The following is a 22,350-nucleotide window of genomic DNA, read 5'->3' on the forward strand; positions in this document are numbered from 1 at the left end:
ATGTATGTGTTATATGTATTGTATATGTATGTGTACATGTGTGTATGGTTATGGGTATGAATGTGTATGTATGTGTGTATATGTATATATATATGTGTGTATGCCAAGGACCGTCTTCAATGTCATGTCTGCTTGAGCATGTGAATTCGCTGGCAGGACTAAAAGAAAAAAGGTTATCTTCGAGCTCATGGACTTTCAGTGACTGAGGGAGTGGCACTCGTCTGACAAGACGTTGCAATCATCATATATATATATATATATATATATATATATATATATATATACACTGAGTAAGACAATTGATAATTTGTAATTAAAATTAAAAATCGGTTTCACAAGGAAGAACAAACAAAATCAATGAATTGTACAATCTGCTTATGAATGCTTGAAAATGTTCCTTTCCAAGCACTTAACATCCCAATGAATACATTGACGATGATACTTACGAGCTTTAGAAGGCGAACCATTAAAAGATACATCTGCCTTACTATAAAAAAAAAAAATGAGAGTTTTATTTTTGGTGTCTTTAAAAAACCTTTACCCAATTTGAGGAGACTTTGTTTCAAAAAACTAAATGATAAATTATTGTCCAAGACTTATTGTTTATCTCAATAAAAAACACTGTTTCTGAAACGACCGTACAATTTATTGATTTTGTTTGTTCTTCCTTGTGAAACCGATTTTTAATTTTTAATTTTAATTACAAATTATCAATCATCTTACTCAATATTAAAATAGCTCTACTTATCAAGCTTATTATATATCTACATTACAATGAGCACTGTTTCCTTTTATTTTAACTGTATTAATGAATTTACTAATACATTAAAATACACTCTGCTCTTTAGACTGTTGTTCTAATCCCCTTTATATATATATATATATATATATATATATATATATATATATATATACTAGCAAAAGTACCCGTCGTTGACTGGGTTCAAAAACAGCCTACAGAAAATGGACTCTGATTTATGAAAGTATCATAGGTTATGAAAAGGAAGGGTTGTAAAGAAATAGCTTCGAATTTGGGGCTATCAAAACCAAAGCAAAATATGATGAAAGTAAAAATAAAATAGATAAACCCCATAATTTATTATATCATACCTGTTCACACTGAAACACTTATCACAATATTCTCTGGATCTATATTAAAAAACCTTGTTAAACTTTGTAACATATTTCCATTCTATGGAGGTCAGGCGCAAACGAACACCCTATAATTTTATTATACCATATTTCTTCAAACTGAAACATAATTATCAAAGTATACTTACGCAAATAGATATGAAAAGTCTTTATTAAAGTTTGTGTCTATTTCCATTCTATGGAGGTCAGACGCGAACGCAGACCCTACAATTTTATTATACCATCCCTATTTAAGTTAAAACATACTTATCAAAGTATTATTATGTACATCTATATCAAAAACCATTGTAAACGTTTTTTTAATTTTTTATTTCCATACTTTGTAGACTAGGCACGTACGCAGAACCCAGAATTTTAATGAATCATCATCATGCCAGATTGAACATACCAATTCCTGTGTCTCGATACATCTTCTCTCATTATATGTGATCCGTTTTCTATAATAGTCAACCATATAGGAGCCTATTCGTGACCAGACACACACACAGACGTTCAGCATTATATTATAAATATATATATATATCAGAAGTCGGCTTATGCAAGTGCTAAGTCTATTTCTATTTAACAATTTTAGATAAGGTTTTTTTTCTTCTTTTTTTTCCATCCTTATATAGTTGAATTATCCATTGTAATTGTAAACTTTTGAGAAGTCGGATTATGTAGGTGCTAAGTCTGTGATAGGTGCAATTTAGTTTTTTTTTTCAGGAATTTAAACTGCATTCTTTATTTTTATTTTTATATTTTTTTTATTCAAAGCTTCTTTAGACTATATATTGGGTTTTTAGATATGTATGACTAGGTTTTCTTCCTCTTATCTATTTGCCTATGTTGGTACCAGAGGTACTTAAGCTTTTATGCATTTTTATTCTCATAGCATTTATATGCTAGTTAACATGTCGCAGAATAGATCTTGTAATCTTGTTAAATTTACTTATGAATATTGTTAAGTTTCTTTTATTTTTATTTTTTTTATTATTGTTTTATATATAAATAGTAACCGTATTATTCTACATTTTATTACTGGGGAAGTAGTATTTTCCTCTGGAGAGCTGTGTATTTTACAGCTGTCCTGTTTTTAAATCTCCGAAACAGCTACACAGTAGGCAGCTGAGGATCTCCGTTTTCTATTTAAAATATTTTAGTAAAAGTTTTGTTTTTTTCATTATATAGTTGAATTATCTATTATAATTGTAAACTTTTGAGAAGTCAGATTATGTAGGTGCTAAGTCTGCAATAGTTGGGGTTTTTTCCTAGGAATTTAAACTGCATTCATATATATATATATATATATATATATATATATATATATATATTACATATAAAATAAAAGAAACCAGTTCAAATATAATCCAAACCAAAATACTAATCGTAATACCTTTAACCCACCCAGTCACATCAGGAGAAAGAAAAATATTTGGTTTAATCCTCCATTTAGCATAAATGTCAAAACTCATATACCTAAGAAATTCTTCAACATTGTACAAAACTCTTTCAAATACCCACACAGATATAGTTCTATTTTCAATAAAAACTCAATCAGGATTTCTTATTCAACAATGCCTAATTTAGCACAAAGAATCTTAACATCTAATAACAATAAAATTAAATCAGCCCAAAAAAACCCTTTCCCAATTAAACCCAAAACTAACTGTAATTGTAATAACAAACATCTATGCCCACTCAATAATGATTGCATCCATAAAGATGTTATATACTCATGCACAATTACTGAGCTCCCATGCAATCCTCCCATACCAGACACTAATATTTCGTCTTCAAGTTATCCTTCTTCCCATTCTCCATCTGATATAGTCACTAATCCAATATACTACTCCAGCAGCCCTTCCATCTACAATCATACAACTAGCAATAATAATAATGATAATAATAATATTAATGAGAATAACAATATTTCTCCTAACAGCCATCCTAACACTAACAACACTCATTATCCCCTCCAAAATAGTCCTCATACAACCATTGTCTCACCCTTTGTTGAACACAATGAACAAAATTCAAACTATTTAACTAATACAAATCAGCAAATTAATATTATTATCAGACCTCGAGCTTTTAATAAAGTACATACATATATTGGCGCTACTTCAACATTAATTAAGAAAAGAATATCAAACGACATTTTTCTAATAATAACCAAGGAACTTCTCTAATCACTTTAATTAAAAAACAACTCTAATAATACCCCCCCTTCTCAATCAAATGGACTATCATAAAAAAAGTTAAGTCTTATACTCCAGGCTCTAAGTCATATTGTCTCTGCACAACCGAAGCTATAACTATAATTACTTCCCCTCAAAGTAACAATATAATGAATTCTAAAAATGAACTGATCTCTTTCTGTAAACGTAAGTCCAAATTTAATAATGGTAATTTTGAAATTACATAGTTATTACTTTAACCTTTCAGATATACATAATTTTTCTTTAACATTATCGTTTTTTCTACTTACTTTCTTAATACTTTATAACTTAATAATCCTTTATTTTAATTTTTTTTTCTTCTTTGCTTGGCCGGTTTTTTATCTTCAATTTCCGTTTTAGTCTTTAAATATTCCTATCTATCTAATATATCAATCTACCTACACATTCATATACTGTATGGATATTTACTTATATTTTACTATATGAATTTACTTACATACTCACTTGCTTTATCCGGAATTTGCAGATACCGGCCATCCTCTCCCCTTAAAAAAAATTTATTTTTTATTTTATTTTTTTATTTTATTTTTATTTTTTAAAATTTGTTTTTTATTTATTTATTAATTAATTTTTTTTTCATTTAGTGTCTTTTATTATTATTTTAGGATGTATCGACAAGGGAGATAATAAAATCTCAACAAATAATTTCTTCTTAGAAAAAAACAGATTTGTTGACATCTGGAAACATAGCTCAGTGGTAAAGCATTCAACTACAGATAGCATGATCCTATGTTCAATCCCAGGTGCAGCTCACTGTTTTATTCTTATTTTTTTTTATTAATGAATTCAATTTACGATACAAGAAGATATACTATTTAAAATCGCTGCAAATCATTGCTTTCTTTACATATTTTAAAACTAAACATTAATCAGAAGTGAGTTTCCATGGAATTCATCATCAAGCCCAAATATTAGCTGACGTGATATTGTAAACAAACACTGACGGAATTTGATGAACTACATTATCATTTTTTTTTTTAATTTATTTATTTGTTTTTTTTTGCAAATTAGTCCACCAGGCAAATTATTCCTAAATAGAGGATTGCTTCTTTAATCATACATACACAATCTGCATAAATTAAAATATCATGTTTACACATATTATATGACCGAGCAACACTGGGCGTCCACCTAGTATATAAATCTATATATATTTGAAAATCGACTTTTCAATATAGAGCTGAGCTTAATTAAGACATAGCAAACATGCATGCACAAAAGGTTCAATATCTTTACAGATAGAAATTTATAACAATCCTCAGAAGTGTATTCATAAAATTCTGAAACTGGTCAGTTTGAATTTGTGTTCAGATGTGCAAAACTATTCTCGATTTTATTAATGCACTTCCGATGGTTGGATAACCCATAAAACTGCAATAAAGTGTTAAGAAAAGCCACATTATTATTGTTATCTATAATATAAATCTCACCTGTCTGTTTAAATGTATGTATGTATGTTTATATGTCTGCCTAAAACTTTCGACAGAGGCGACGGATTTTCACGATATTGGTATTGTTTTGAAGCTCAAATCCTTCGGACGACAAATATCGAAAAATTGGCTAAAAACATTAATTCCTTCAGCTTCAACTGGGCACTTTTCTACAAGGAGGGGTCACTTTTTTCGCTGATATTTTTGAAAGTCATCACCTCTTTTCAATTGACTAGCCTCAAGTTAAACCTTTGTCACTTCTGGTTTAGCGATGGATGCAACAGCAAAGACGTCACATTTTTTTTTCATGTTCTTTTCCTCCTTCATGGTACGGGTTCGAGCCTGCCTGTCTACTACCAGTTTTTTTTTTTTTTTTTTTTTTTTGTCTCAACACACACCTCCAAACAATGCCACGCACCCACAGGCTAGTGTATAATAAAATGAAAAATAATGGTTTTTATCAAGAATTCCACCATATTATACGAGAAAGATAAAGAAAACTCTGTATGATATATACATGTGACAAAACGAAAATATCATCTTCCAAAAACGCATGTAAATTGAGTATTCATTCTTTTGTAGGCTGTTATCCTCATCTTCATAGTGGTTGTTGTTTCACCATGTTTTTGTGCCAACTCATCCTCTGGCCTTCTTCAGGTGATTAACTGCAATGGGATAGGAATGCTGAGCCTTGTAAATGTATCCACAGTAATTACTGCCTTCCATAATTGTTGTCTCACCATGTTTGTTTTGGCTAACTAATCTTTCTGGCCAGCTTTGAGTAGGATTGAAACCACTATCATCAGACAATGCTCACCCGCAACCATGGAGCATGGTAAAACAACAACTATGAAGATGAGGATAACAGTCCACAAAAAAAGGAATACATAAATTATGAAGACTCATCTCAAAGGATTCTGAAAATAAAAATAGAATAATATATGATACCATTCGGTATAAGCTTGACAATGGAAAACCAGATAAGAACACAAAATTGGATTTATAAGACCATAAAATCCAACCTTGATTGCTCTTCAGAGGCCATGGCACAATGGATAGAGGCGTTGAGTCTCTACGGTTCCAGGTGAGCATTGTTTGAAGATAGTGTTTTCAATCCTACTCAAAACAGGTCAGAGGATTAGTTGGCCAAAACGGGGTGAGACAACAACAATTATGGAAGATAGTAATTACTGGTGATACAGTTAGGAGACTCAGCATTCCTATCCTGTCACGGTTAACCGCCTGAAGAAGGCCAGAAGATGAGTTGGTTGAAATGTGGCGAAACAACTACAACTATGAAAATGAGGATAGCAGTCTGCAAAAAATGAATACACAAACCATAAAACTTCATATGAAGGGATTCTAAAAATAAAAATAAAATAGCATGTAAATTTATAAAATAGTTTTATTTTCATCAAGAAAATCATTTCAAAATGATTAATTGGAATTTGTAGGCATTACAACATAAATTTAGTAAGTATAGAGTATTCTTAAGTTATCTTCCCTTTATTTCTTGAGATATTTTTCAAAATGGTGGACAAGACAGTCAATTCTCAGATACTCATAAAATTTGATTAAAAATAAAACTAATTGAGCAATTTACATAATTTTTGGAATATGATAGTTTTGTTTCATCAGGGATACATACACCATACAGATTTTTCTTTATTGTTGCTTTTAATATAGGGGACAAGAACCAAAATAATATATTAAAACATATTTTGGGAATTTCTGAAAAATTATTTGAATAGAATAAAACACAAACATTTCTTTATAGCTCACTTGCTATAAGTATAATTTAAATTTTTATATTTTTTTTTTTGGGGGGGGGCTTTCATTCCCAAGTTTTATTTAACTGTAAAATATATTGTGACCTTGAAAAAAATTAATTTTAGGGTTCGGAAGCATAAAAAGGAAGCAACGTTGTATATTCCCTTTTCATAGAAACACAATCATTTTTTGAAAATGTGTGCAATATTTATGGAAATCACTCCAGACAAAGCATTAAGCCACTTGATGTAAGGAGCTAAAAACAAAAAAAAATATAAACACTTCAAAGTCAATAACTAGCCAACAATGAGTATTGTCCAATTAAGATAAATTTCAACCCAGAAAACAGTAATTCTTCCTCCTTTGTCAGAAAGATCGCTCATGGAATGCGAGAACTAAAAGACAAAATAAGGGAAACAAAAGTTACTAGGCTGTCAAAATAAAACCCAAGGCCCAATTTTTGTCCTCTTTTATTTTTAAAAAAGTAAAATCAAAAATAAATCTTGTTAAAATTCTCCAACCTTGCATGATGGGTCCGTCATCAATTTGAAAGCAGTTATCAAATTTGTGCCGAATTTGAAAATGCAGAACTTTCTTATCAAGTACAATAGAAATGACTTCATCGTTTGGGTTATGTCGACTTTTCCTGACAAGAAATTTTCCATTTTCGTGCTGGTTTGATTCTGCAAAAAACAAAATTGAAAGAATAACATTATTGCATGTGTGAATAATTTGGGTAAGACAAAATGCTGAAGAAACCTTGTTTGTATAAAAAAAAATTAAAAAATGCATACTTTACAATATTTGGTGCTTGTTAAGATAGAGTCGAATATCGATTTTTTTTTTTTTTTTAAATATGTGGTTTTAAGCAAAAACAACAGTACTTACTTGTGATGTCGAAAATAGTAACACATCCAAAAATTACAAAAATTCATTGAGTTGAAAATTATTTATAGTTAAAAGTAATTTTTACAGAAAATTGGAGGAAATTGCATTTTCCCTACATGTGAATATCTTGAAGATTGTAAATACAGGGGAAACACTTATCTCCATGTTTGCCACTTTAATGGCTTCCGAAATTTGTAACCTATAGCAATAGACTTTTCTTTTTTTTTTTTTTTTTTTTTACTAAAAAAGCAATAGCAGTTGTTCTATCTGATGAATTTTCATAATTTTTGGATATATTACTATTTTGAACATGACAATTCAGTAAGTAGTGTTGTTTTTGCTTAAAACCATCATATTTAAAAAATCGATCTGTCGAATTTATCTTAACAAGCACCAAATATTTTATTACGCATACACACACACACACACACATGTATAGAAAATGAAAAAGGGAATAACTAAAATTATTTTTATATTCATCAATGTTTCATCGCTATTTCTAGACTTTCTCAATAGGATTAAGGAAATAACATAAGTACAATATTTGAAAATATTTGGTGCATATGAAAAACATTTTATTTTTATTTGTTTTGAATGAACAATAGCCGTAAGAATTCAAAATGTGTAATGTGTTTATTAAATGGAATCTGTGTTTTTTATTTTTTATCAAAATTATATACGTGTAATTGGAAATGTAGTGTAAAATGACTAGCCTAAATTGTTATTTTTTTTTATGTCTCTAATACTTTTAAATTTTAAATAGAAATGCTGGATTCCATGAGAGGGAGAGAGAGAGCACAGTTTAGAATCAGATGGTCTTCATGTGTTTTAGATTAGGCTTGAAACACTGCATTATATTTTCTATACAATTCTCTCTCAACTCAGGACTATACTCTAATCAACCCTGTCTCTGGCAATATAGATGCAGTACTCTCCTGTGATGATCATGTATTTGAGGATTTTAATGTCCATCACAGTAGTTGGCTTGGTTTCTCAAGTTACACAGACACAAGCAGCACATAGTTTCTCTACACAAACAGTTATGTTTTTGACCTATATCCCAGATCAAGATCAACAAGCCTCATTTCTAGATCTATTCCTAACTACACTACCTGAAGATTATACAAATGTCCATAGTCCACTCAGGAATGCTGATCACCTTATGATATTGGCAGATATCACCCTTAGTTCTTGACCCCAATTCGTCCACCATAAGTCAAGTTACTGATAGTGGACGAATTGGGGTCAAGAACTAAGGGTGATATAGACAAGAGTTTATAGAAGCTAGAAATAATTGTAAGAGTGAAATAGCTGCAGCCAAGAGAAAGCATAGTGAAATAACCAGGAAACGTATAGAGTCACAAAAAATAAAAACTTACGACTTCTATAAAATTTAATGGATCATCACAGTTTTTCCACTATCCAAGAAATATAAGGTCTCTTGCACAGCAAGCAGGAAAGCCGACCTGCTTGCTCGGTAGTTTGCCTTCAACTCTACCTTAAACCCTTCAAACCACTACCTTTCAAATTTCCCTTTATGAACAAAAGCTACACTTGTAGATCTGAAAAATACAGGGTGGAATGATAAAATTGTCGCCATAGAAAAAACATGATTCCATTTGTTTGATGAAAAAGAATTTTTTTTATTTTTGCAAACCATTTATTAATTGGCCAGTTATGTACAAATCCCAAGAGTGATAAGAGCCTTCTATCATGTCTGAAAATGATACAATGTTAAACTAGTGAGATCGGAGATGTGCCACTGTACAACTCATGCTCTCTACCGAGCCAAGTTATGACAACAGAACCATTGCTAGCATCCTCAAAATGCAAATCCGGATGGTTCAACACTTGAGGGCACAGCTCAACGCATCAGACGACCCACGGTTATGGTCTTTCGTATGGTTTCAAGTGAGGGACACATTATGCCACTTCATATCTTTGAGGCCAGCTTGAGTCAACACCAAAGTGTACCTGAAGAGTGTGGTGATCCCCTGGTGCAATCAGGTGGCCACTGGCAGACCCCGGGTGTGGCAGCAAGACTCAACGCCGGCCCACAAGTCCAAAGAGACCCAGACTTGGCTTCAGAAGGAGTGCTTTGACTTTGTACCCTTCCCTCACTGGTCCCCATCTTCTCCCCTGACTTGAACTCGTTGGATTACTTTGTTTGGTCATACATTGAGAACATCACCAACATGACCTCCCACAACACCAAAGCCAGCTTGATTGCCGCCATCCATGGAGTATTTGCCGAGCTCCCACTGGTGCTTGTGGAAAAGGCATGCTCCCAGTTCCAGACCCGTATCGAGGCGGTGATCAAGGCTGAAGGCGGCTACATTGAATAGATGTCAGCTCTACTACATAACCAAGTTACCTGAATTAATTTTTTTCAATAAAAGTTTTAAAATAAAGCTGTAGTGTGGTTTTCTTTAGGGAGACAATTTTATCGTTCCACCCTGTACTTAAAAGAATCAGATACTTTCCCCCCTTAATGAAACCATGGTCAAAAACCGTTAGCAATAGACAGAGTTAAACCTTTGGAATATCACAATAGTTAAACAATACAGAATTCCGAAAATGTGACAGTGATGTATGTTCATTCACACAATTCTGAGGCAGCACGTTTAGGACTGCAGAACACAATGCGAAAGAAGATCGCCAGTACATCTGAGCAAGCACTGGTGTGATTATGCAGAGGGTATAAGTTGCAAGTTTGCTCTGTTCAGCTGCAGCACAGGACGATATTTTAGCATTGAGACGAGAGAAAAATCCAGGTTGTTTTTGATGGCCATACATCTAAACAACATATTAATACAGATGTGCTTCAGGGGGCCAATCCCTGGACTTTTATTATACTTGCTATTCATAAATAACCTCTCTCATAAAATTGTATCCAAGATGGGTATATTTGCTGATAACACCATACTCTATAATAGGCAGGAGGGAAAAACGAATGTACACATATTCAAGGCAATACCAGAAAACGATCTTCAATCTGTAGTGGCTGTAAATGGATGGTAATATTTAATGCTACTAAGACTAAGCTGCTTTTCTTTAACAATTACAAAAAATCTTCTGAAGAACTAACTGCGATGACAAGTAACATCCTACCTGAGAACTTGACGGCCTGCTAGCCGAGATTAGTTCTCGGTCAATAGAGGAGGAAACCTTTCTATACCGAGAAAATTTCACTTTTAAGCAAATTGTTTTTAGTCCTACATTGTCACATTTTGTTTTTGTGAAAAAAACAAAAAACAAATAAATACCAACAGAAAGCGGGAAGCTTATCTGGCCCCTGGCCAGTTTTAAAAGCAATGTTCATTTCTATGCATGCATGGCGACTCCTATGATTCTTAAGTTAATTACCAATTCATTGAATTCACTATACTCTTTAGCCTAATGGTTGGTGAGAAGACTAATTACCCTATATTTTCGAGTTCGATCTCACTTCTCTCTCAATCTTTTTTTAAATTTTTATTTCGTCTTTGTGCCAATATCCTTCACTCGGGCAAAAGTTAATTACCAACTCATTGAATTCACTATCCTCTTTGGCCCAATGGTTAGTGTGGAAAATTAATTACCCACCTTTCTCTATCTTTTTTTTTTATTTTAACCACATGGAAGCCATTCTTAACATCCCTTCATCCTTGTGCCAATATCCTCCACCCAGGCAATGCCGGGTATTCCCTGCTAGTCTATTATATAAATCTCACCTGTCTGTTTGTATGTATGTATGCATGTATGTTTGTATGTCTGCCTAAAACTTTCGACAGAGGCGACAGATTTTCACGAGATCGGTATTGTTTTGAAGCTCAACCCTTTGGACAACAAATATCGAAAAATTGGCTATAAACATTAATTCCTTTACTCTCAACTGGGCACTTTTCTACAAGAAGGGGTTGCTTTTTATGCAGATATTTTCAAAAGTCATCCCCTCTTTTCGACTGACTAGCCTTAATTTAAACCTTCGCCACTTCCAATTTAGCGATGGATGCAACGGCAAAGACGTCACATTTTTTTTTTCACGTTCTTTTCCCTCCTTTGCGGTACGGGTTCCAGCCTGCCTGCCTGTCTACGATCACTTCTTTTTTTTTTTTTTTTGCTCAACACACACCTCCAAACACCTGGGCAATGCCGGGCACCCAGGCTAGTTGAAAATAAAAACCAAATTTATTCAAAATTTGTGAACGATTTGTCAACTTTAGCAAAAAGTGTTTTTGGATATTTAAATAGGTGGGCAAAAAATACTTAATAGTTTTCCAAACGCCACATTTTCTATTAGTGACATCACTTGTTTTAAATGAAATTTGTTTTTGTCTGTTTGTTGTAATTCTTAAGTTTCATACCCCCTCATTTACGTAAGTTTACATATTTAAAAGTAATTTGATGTTCAAAATCTAAGGCATAACATTTTCAAAAGCCAATAATCATGACCTACTAACCGTAAATATGGGTGTCAAACGCCCTCTTAAAAAAAAAAAAAATCCCTTAATCCTACCTCTAACCCTAGGTTTGAGTGGCAAGCCTCCTCCTCCTAAAACCTTTTTTAGCCCTAACAATAGCGCTAAGTCCGAATGGCAAGCTTCTCACCAAACAAAATTCCTTGGTAAGCTACATATAAGGGTCTAAAAAAAACAAAAAAAAAAAACAAAAAAAAAACAGATCCTTCCTTAAAGCAAAGTGCACGATTGATCTCCCATAAAAAATAAATTGATCAACTGTCCTAAAACACTAGAATGGTCTCTAAATGGTGAATTATTTTACATTAAATTTAAGTGAAACCAACCACCACTCTAAATTCTAAAATTGTTTTGTTTCTATCAAGTTTTCAGGATGTTCACATATAATTTCCCTTAACTCTATCATTAACCCAAAGTCAGAGTGGCAACCTCCCCACCCTGTCATAATTGCACAAAGACCCTCTTAAAACCACACATAATCATCTTTAGAAAAAAAAAAAAAGGCAGACAGGATTTATCTCCTATAGAAAGAAAGCATGGTTAACTGCCCTAAAACACTAGAATAGCTCAAAATAGGGAATCATTTTACATTAAATTCTAAAATAATACTTGTTTATCTTTCATTAAAAATGAAATAAAATGCATTACAATTCAGCTTTGAGTTCTCTAACTTCTTTTCTTTTAATGGATACATGGCATTTTTAAGAAATTGCAGCATGTGCATTTACTGCAGATTATTTGAAAACCATTAATTTCATGAGATTTTCAGTAGCATATTCTAATTCTTAGCACAAAAATACACTGATATGGTAACTTTCATTGCGTAATCTTTTGTTTTAACAACGCTATAACATTTTTACTGAAAAAGTAGTGTAAAAAAATGTGACAAAACACATATGGTCTTAAAAAGGGAAAATTATCCAAATGTGTGAGGCACAAAAATAGTCATAACTTCCTTAATTTTAATTAAATTTAAAAAATTCTTTCTTAGCTCATTAAGCTCTTTCTCCCTCCCTCTCTCTCCCGCCCTCTCTCTCTCTCTATGCATATATCTATAATATAAAGCTGAACGTCTGGTCATGAATAGGCTCCTATATGGTTGACTATTATAGAAAACTGATCACATATAATGTTAGAAGATGTATCGAGACACAGGAATGGGTATGTTTGATCTAGCATAATGATGATTCATTAAAATTGTAGGGTCTGCGTACACGCCTGGTCCACAAAGTATGGAAATAAAAAATTTAAAAATTAAAAAAAAACGTTCACAAGTGTTTTTGATATAGATGTACATAATGCTTTGATAAGTATGTTTTAACTTAAATAGGGATGGTATAATAAAATTGTGGGGTTTGCGTTCGCGCCTGGCCTCCACAGAATGGAAATAGGCACAAAATTTAATAAAGACTTTTCATATCTATCTGCGTAAGTATACTTTGATAATTATGTTTCAGTTTGAAGAAATATGGTATAATAAAATTATGGGGTGTTCGTTTGCGCCTGGCCTCCATAGAATGGAAATATGTCATAAAGTTTAACAAATTTTTTTAATATAGATCCAGAGAATATTGTGATAAGTGTTTCAGTGTGAACAGGTATGATATAATAAATTATGGGGTTTATCTATTTTATTTTTACTTTCATCATATTTTGCTTTGGTTTTGATAGCCCCAAATTCGAAGCTATCTCTTTACAACCCTTCCTTTTCATAACCTATGATACTTTCATAAATCAGAGTCCATTTTCTGTAGGCTGTTTTTGAACCCAGTCAACGACGGGTACTTTTGCTAGTATATATATATATATATATATATATATATATATATATATGCCAATATTGAAATATATTAAGCCATTTCAATTTTTCAGGCATATTGCTTGTGTTAGCCCTTCACATCTAAGTGGCAAATATGCTTTGTTTGAGGAGAAAAAATGTAATATATATTACTGGCCTGGCAAGCCACAGGGGAGACAACCAAAACAGCAAAACTGAAGCTGGCCTGCAGCACACTATATATACAAATGTAGGTAAATTTGAGCATATTTTATTACTTTGAAAATATAGGTTCCTTTTTACTAATTTTCATAAAATTTTGACCATAGAATAGTATTCTAATCTTCAAAAAGCCTGCAAATTTTCATGTAGTTTTATCCTATATAAAGATTTGAGCATTTCAATATTCAATTTGACTACTAGTATAGATATAGCCATATTAGTGGTCTGGCAAGGCCACAGTGGAGACAACCGAAGCAGCAAAACTGAAGCTGACCTGTAGGACACTATATATACAAATGTAGGTAAATTTAGGCATTGCTTTGAAAATATAGGTTCTTTTTTACCAATTGTTATAAAATTTTCAAAAAGCCTGCAAATTTTCATGTAGTTTAATCCCATAGAATCAAAGATATGACCATTTCAATATTCAATTTTGATCTCAGCACCCATTGATCAGAATTTTACAAATGAAGACTCATTGGAAAGGTAATGGACTGAATTGTGTAGTGGGCTATGTAACATTTGCATTAAGGTCGCATATTAAGGGGATCATCCATCATCCAGAACCTATTTTTTGCACTTTTTTACAGCCATAAAATGTTTTAATGATAGTCATTTGTTTTCCTAGTTTTGCATATGAATTACAAAATAACTGATATTTCCCACAAACCTCTGGCCTTGATGGAGGGGAGACTAAAACTTGCTGCTATGGTTTCAAATGATCTGAAATAACAGCAAGTAGAGACTAGATTTCAAATATTTCTCATATGCTACATTTCCCCTCTTTGGTTTTCATACATAAAGTAAATTTCACAGTGTAAAAGATTATTTGATACATGAAATATTCATAATCGTACCCTATTTCCAAAAGAGGATAGATATTACATTTGGAATCAAGTCTCCCCTTGCTGTTATTTAAGATCAGTTTGAAATCATAGCAGCAAGTTTTAGTCTCCCTCTCCATCAAGGCCAGAAGTTTTGGGGATTTATATATATATATATATATATATATATATATATATATATATGGACAAATAGTTTATGGAAATATAGATAAGCAAGGCAACATGCTAATAGAAATAACAAAACAAACATCATTATGTGCGTGTGTCATTATTTCTATTAGTATTTTGCCTTGCTTATCTATATTTTCATGAACCAATTTTTCCAATTTTCTTCGACAGTCTATTTCATACACACCTACTAGACTTTGCAGGAGTATACGACTTGGTAGACTTTGCAGGACTATCCGACTTGGTAGACTCCGCAGGAGTATTTCATCCAATCATTAAACTGGCCTTGTGTCACATACACACACACACTCTCTTTCTCTCTCCGCAGGAAGAGGAGAGTATAAATATTAGCTATAAGATTCCCTGGTAGCTTATTTGATTTTACTTAATATACTCAAATTACACCAAGAAAATATATGAAATTCGAAAGAGTGCCCTTTTTACAATGATCTTGAGACAAACTAAGCTGGACTTGCTAAATATGATCTCAGTGACAAACTCTGCTCAGTTGGGCTTTTCCTTCAACAACAAAGCCAACAGTTTAAGCCATTGCTGAAATGGTTTGTGTCCTGTTGACGGAGATATAGATTTAATCCTTTGGAGTTCGAAAAGGTCCATCATTCCAGGCTTTACCTTCTCCTTTTGAGAAGAGGTTAGTTTATTGCTAATTGCCTGAGTTGCCCCTATCAGGGAATATCGAGTGGGCTGCTTAGGTATTTTTTGCAAGCAAAAGTAGTCTTCTTCTAGGATGCTGGTCATTCAAATCCCACTTTCCAACCCTTGTGTCACATCATCTTGCCTGTAGGAGGGAGATAAATAAAATTTACTGTGTTTTAAGCAGCAGCAGCCGCCATCATTTTTCATCTTTTGACCCCAAAATACTAAAATCTTTTTGTAATTTGAGTAGACTTATAATTTATTTTTCATGGAAGCATTTAAAAAAAAAATGGAGGAGTGTTAGAAAAACAACTGTTAAAATGACTGTTTTTTTTATATGGAAAGGGTGGAGTAATGTCTGCTACATTTTAATCAATCTAAACTATCAAACACTCCCTCTCTCTAACTTTATTTTGCAGTCAATGGACACAATTCCTACTAAAATATTCATAAATTGACAGGAATTATTTTCAGCTTTAATAATTAGAACCTTTATTTTCCAACATACAAATATTTGGTTTACCCTTTTCAGAGCAAGAATAATGTTCTTATCTGATTTCATCAAGTTGGGCTTTTTTTTTCTTTCTTTTTTTTTTTACAAGGAAGTCACCACTTATCAAGGCCTGAAAGCCAATTGAGCATAAGGGTTAATGAGTATAAGGTGGTCAGTGAAACAACAGCATAATGATTGATAGCGATGAAAATTGGGCAGAATTCGATTATTTAAGAGGATGACTCAACAAGAACTTATTTATATTGGACTTGAAAACGACCATGTTGTAGTAAGCTGGAAAGCAGGCCTGCAGTATGGAGTTCTACAGGCGGGCAGTTCGAGGAAAGAAACTTTGTTCATGAAATTTGCATTTGATTTTAGGCAGAGATAAAGAGTGGAGGGAAATTGATTGTGGTTACAGCTAGATGAGCGTTTGAGGGGGGAGGCAATAGATTGAAGCAGAAAATCAAAAACATTTGGTTATTCTGACATATCCTTGTATTGGAGATAAACACAAGAGAAAGAGCTGGAGAGTATGCCAGGAGAAAACTGGGACAAGGATAAACAAGGATATAAAAAAAAAAAAAAAAAAAAAACAGTCTCTCTTTGTGGATGACCTTTTTATGCATTTTTCTTTTCGAGTAAAATAATTAATCTGCCCAGACTGAATGCTTAGTTTTTTTTTTACTCCCAAAATAACTAAAAAGAAACAATGGCTAAATAAGAGGAATGTGTTAGTTATTCTGAAATAAAATGTTATCCACCCAATCTCAGAAAAAAAAAATTTTAACTGTCAGATTTTATTAAAAGTATAAACAGGATCTCTTAAATTTTTTTATGTTGCTTTTTTTTTTTATTCACTTTTTTTTTTTTTTTTTTTTTTTTTTTGAGTTATTTAATATTTTCATTGCATGCAGAGCCGGATTTAAGCCTTAAGTGTCCACTGAACCTACAGAAAGAGGAACAGGAAGGGGTGCGGCGTTTGCTCCTCCACCCTGTTTCTAAACAAAACAAAAAAAAAAAAAAAAGGATATCCTTTTATATATGATACTTTTTTTTTCTTATGTAAAAACATGAACAAATTCTTCATGATTTTGGAATTCATCCAATTTATTTATCAGTATTGTATCTGTTTATTAGAATTTCACATCCTCCCGAAATGTATGCAGAATGATGACAAAAAGTGATGAGGAGAAGGAGGAGGAGGCAGGCGATCATCAGAATCATCATCATCATTCTCAGATTTTTGTTGTTCTTTTTTACATTTCTGGGACGCATGTAGTCATATGACAGTTCTCCATATTTTTTTAATGCAGTTTTTTGCATTATTACTGTCTTTCAAACTACATTTGCTGAAGTGCAGACAATGCAGTATTGCTCCGTATTCTCCTCCTCTCCACAGTCACAGATGGTTAGGTTGGTTTTGTAGTCCTATTCCTGATTTTTCACTATCAATTCTATTTTTAAAACGGTTGAGGGTCCACCACCGAACCCAGGGTGCTTCTGAGGCAGAAGATGGAGCTTCAAAATGGAAGTGGAGGTCTTATAATTAGCATTTTACTTCAGTTGACATTCTCAGAAATCAAAGGGGCCTCCAATTCCTGGGACCAACAATTGATCTCTACTTGATATACATAGATATTTGAATATTCTATTAAAGTTCTCCTTCACCTCTCAAACACTGAGTTAGTAAAGAAGTCAGTGAGTATCTCAAATATGCAGGGCTAATGCCACCGAGGAAATGCAGGTTATTCAGGTTAGTAGGCTTCAGGCAACCAATGATCAAGCTACAGGTTGTTGAGTCAATGTCATTCAAATCCACTAATCAATTCAAATCCACTGATCAATTTATTTGGCTAAATATAAAATAAGCTTCAATTGCCATTCAGAGAAAACGTGGTAGAAATTTACACAGAAGAGGATACAGTAGCCCAGCAACTGTCCAAATTCACTTTGAACTGTTGCATTTGTTGACATATTTATCATCTTTTTTAGAAGTCTATAACAAGATCGACAGATCCTGACTGAGATAGTGACCCTTCTCTGGTTTAATCGAAATTGGCAGTGAAATAGTTTTTTGTAGTGTCCGTGTGGGCCGCTTTCTGGTGCAGAAGTTAATAATAGGTCCCAAGATATAGCAAAGCATCTTTTGGGTCATTGCACCGTAGTTCATATGTAAATCGGGGCTGATTATATACCCTTTTATTTTAATCTAATCAAGATTATATAGGAGCTTAAGTAATGTAGTTCCAACTTGATTTATTGAATAGAGTTTCAATTGGAATACTTGATTGTTATGTTGTAAACTTGTGCATTCATTACACAGACCGTGATTATCCAATCGTTGTCTTCGCCCAGATTCAGTGCTTGATTTCAACACTGGTTGTAGTACCAATTATATAGGTTTTTTTGTTTGTTTTTTAGTTATTTGATATTTTCATTGCATGCCTAGCCGAATTCAAGCCTTAAGTGTTCATTGAACTAACAGAATAAGGGATGGGAAGGATGATACTTCATTATATGTCCTCCGCACCACATTTCTAAATATGAGGGGGGGGGGATCTTTTACGATTCTTTTTTTCTTGTGTAAAACATGAACAAATTCTTCAGGATTTTGAAACTCATCCAATTTATACGAATTTCACATCCTACCGAAATGTATCTCGAAGGATTGCGGGGAGGAGGAGGGTGATCATCAGAATCATCATCATCATTCTCTGATTTCGATCACAAAATATAGTTTCCTTCCAAACAAAACCACAACTTGTTTAAAACAAGTAACAATGTTTTATTTTGATAGGTTACATTTATAGTTGGTAGCAAATTTGTTAGCCAAGGTATTATCCTGTGCCATTCTAGGAGGGCCACTCTCCCAGGCTTTGTCTTTACATCCTTTGAGAAGGGGTCAGTTTATTGGTAATCACTCTATCGGGGAGATGCCGATGAGACAGCCTGGGCATTTTTTGTAGGGCAGGGTGTTCTTTCTCTACAGCACTGGTTTTTCAAACACCACTTTCGTGACTTTGTTTCACATTTTTCTGCTGTGTGGGGGAGATAAATATCAGCAGACTTGCAAACCAAGACAAACATATATTCCAACTGAACACAAACAGACCATCAGCTTAAAGCCCATCTGCCTTTGGTATCCACAGAAACCTAACTGACCCCCCCTCCCTCACCTGTCCTGCTAAAATATATATATATTAGATATCACTTGGACCACACTGCATGACCACTCAAGATTTATCAGCTACCCATCTATGAACATAAAAACTGTCGATGATGCCCACCATCTGGTATGAACATTATTTTTGCAAAGTCTCAAGTGGCTTATAATCATAATATGGAACCACGTATCTAAGAAGACATTACTATTATATTTCAAAGGCACCAACAAATTTCTTGGTCTTTTCTCTTAGTTAAATATTTACCCATTTTAAGTTTAAGCATTAATTTTAAGCATGCATCAATGAACTTCACCAAAATATAACATCATGCAAACTCATGTCATCTAGTTCCATATTTGATGTTGTGACTCCATCAATTTGCTTATCTATTATTTCAACAAAATAACGGATTGTTATTCATTTTGAGAGAAGAAATTTATAGTATCTGATATGTCCTGGAAAAAAATATATTTGTTTAAAATAGCTGAGTGAGGATTTCAGTCAGGTCATTATACCAGTCCGTATTTTGGCTTACACTAACCAATCATATCCTTGTATGAAGGAACCTGTATGTATTCATATTCATTACGTCAGCATGATCTTGTTTCATTAGGAAGTATATATTCTATCCATCTATCCATTCAGTTGTAAACGTTACACTTCTGAAGGTTGAAGGTTCAATTCTCAGTGCCAACGACACTCAAAATACAATTGTGAATTACTTTGGATTTCTACCCACACATGACTGACAGAATGAAAGAATGCTACCCCTGTGGATTAAATAAACGGTTCTGTTCAAAATACTGTGTCAATTCCTGAGTTCGACAAGACATACCTGAAGAAGGTTGGTGGTTACATTGACCGAAATGTTGTGAAAATAACACTCAAGATGAGAACAGTAGTCTAAAGAATTCAAATAATATGTATATTTTCTTTCTTGGAGAAATTACTTGAACAATTTGAATTTTGTTTGGTGTGAGTGAAGAGGATGATTTTTTTTGATGATGAGAGATCAAGTTTTTTGAGCATGTAGCAAAAGTGGAGACAAAGATGGACGATGTTGTTCGGTGCAGCATGATCCCCACCAACAAGAAAAAAATAAATGAAATTAAAGAGACGCATGATGAATGTGCCAATGAAGAAGAAGAAAAAAAAAACTTTTGTGCAAAATAAAATGTAAAGGTGATAATTATTTCTTTGAAATAAATATACGTCTAACTGTTGGTGGGGGGGAAGGATATTATGCAGAGGAATAGTACCTTTTCGAGTGGCCATCAGGTGTCCCCTGACTGGTCTCCATGCATCTTAGCGTTATGTGAAGCGCAATACATAGCCTCTCTATAGCAAATGACCATCCGTGCATGGTGAAGAGCCACATCCTTCTCGAGGTTAGATATCATTATGGTTAGGCACAAACAGGACACAGTGGATTTAGAGAAGTAAACCTCGATAATCAATTCTGTTATACCATGTGTAACAGGAGTTCCAGTTGCACTCACTGACAAACTGATGTTGTGGATCTAAGAACAACATGACTTCGCAGATGATCAAATTAACTTGACACACAAGCTCTAGTTAGCAGAGAACTATGGAACTGCATGTGGGGCAGCATCCCATGCTTTTATGCAATGTGCAACCAAAACTTCACTATGAATACACACAAATACAGCACCAGGGTTCAGGAAGCGTCCTGAAAGACAACAGAGATGAAAGATTGATTGTTGGTGATGGTGACGTGACTAAGTGATTAGCAACACTGACTAAAATTAAAAACCTGGGTGTGCCAAGTTTGAATCCAGTTGGTACCACAGTAACTCTTTTTTTTTTTTAATGGAAATCGCTCCAGAGAAGGCATGAAACCATTTGGTGTAAGGAACTTAAAAAAAAAATCTAGCCAATAGATGGAATAGACTGATCCAGAAAACAGTAATTTTTCTCCCTTTGTCAGAAACATCATTCATAGAATATTAAGACTAAGGGACAAAATAAGGGAAGCAGCAAGAGTTACAGGACTGCTGAAAGTAAACCCAACGTCCATTTTCTACTGTCCACTGTTAGACAGATGGATTTTGATACAGAAAATAACAATTCTTCCCCCTTTGTCAGAAACATTGTTCATGGAATATGAGGACTAAACAACAAAATAAGGACAACACAAGCTGCCAAAAGTAAACCAAAGGTTCTCTTTCTACTCTCCATTATTGAACCAACATTTCTCTTTCATAAAACCAACGCTTAAGCTTTTGTCTAACCTCGTGAAGGTAAATAAAATAAATATGTGCCTGTTAGTTGATGATTCTAGTGAGCTGTCAGGAATAGATAGTGTGTTATTGTATGATGATGATGATGATGATGATTATCCTGGCCAGAATCTTATCTGGTCTTTCACTGAGAATTTTTGATTTTCATGTTATCACTGTGATGATGATAGATGGGAGGAGACAACTGTAGACTGATACTGAATGCTGCTAGGATCAGTTGACAGCTGTTATCATTTGTCATTGTTGAAGAGTGGAATTCTACTTAGTCATCATGATGATGTATAATGCTGTATCACTTAGCATTCTAGTGGCAAATGCTCATGGCAGTGTCACCATCTTATCGTCAAGTGATGAGATTGAGACGCAAAGCCATATAGCCTATAGTGAAAAAAAAATCCAACCTTTTTATACAGCCTGGTCAGCTGCTGCTGATTTTATTATTAAGCTTCTGCAGAGAGCTCATGAAGATCATTTCTCAAGATTGTGTGGTTTGCATGTCTGGGACATCTTGGTGAGAGCTGGTTGGTCGACAAAATGATGATGTGTACAGAAAGATGAAACTGTGTTTACCTATGCCACACGAACCAAACTGTTAAAAACATCTGTTTTTTTTCTTTGGAATGCCATGTTATAAACAGAAGACACAGCAAGTGTTTATATACAAAAAGTTTTGTTGCATTATTATGTTGCTAATTCTCTATATTTATGGTTTCAAATATTGCAATTTCTACCATTCAAGCAAGAGCATCAGAAAAACAAGGGAAGGAAGGGGACTGGATGCAGTGATCACTCTCATCATCATCATCATCATCATCATCACTTTCTGGTTATCGAGTCA

The 22,350-nt window shown here is 33.4% G+C and overlaps 1 protein-coding gene across 1 annotated transcript in view; it reads right to left on the reverse strand.

The window, feature by feature from the left end:
- LOC145287936 (tyrosine-protein kinase HTK16-like) overlaps positions 1 to 22,350 on the reverse strand; it is a 119,219-nt gene that overhangs the window by 85,459 nt on the left and 11,410 nt on the right. Inside the window, exon 2 of the mRNA XM_080135889.1 lies at positions 7,096 to 7,257. Coding sequence (XP_079992015.1) covers positions 7,096 to 7,257 — 162 coding nt within the window. The remainder of the gene's footprint in view (positions 1 to 7,095; positions 7,258 to 22,350) is intronic.

The sequence above is a fragment of the Euprymna scolopes genome, chromosome 11 (genome assembly GCF_053919585.1).
Source record: "Euprymna scolopes isolate OS-2025 chromosome 11, ASM5391958v1, whole genome shotgun sequence".
Lineage (NCBI taxonomy): Eukaryota > Metazoa > Mollusca > Cephalopoda > Sepiida > Sepiolidae > Euprymna > Euprymna scolopes.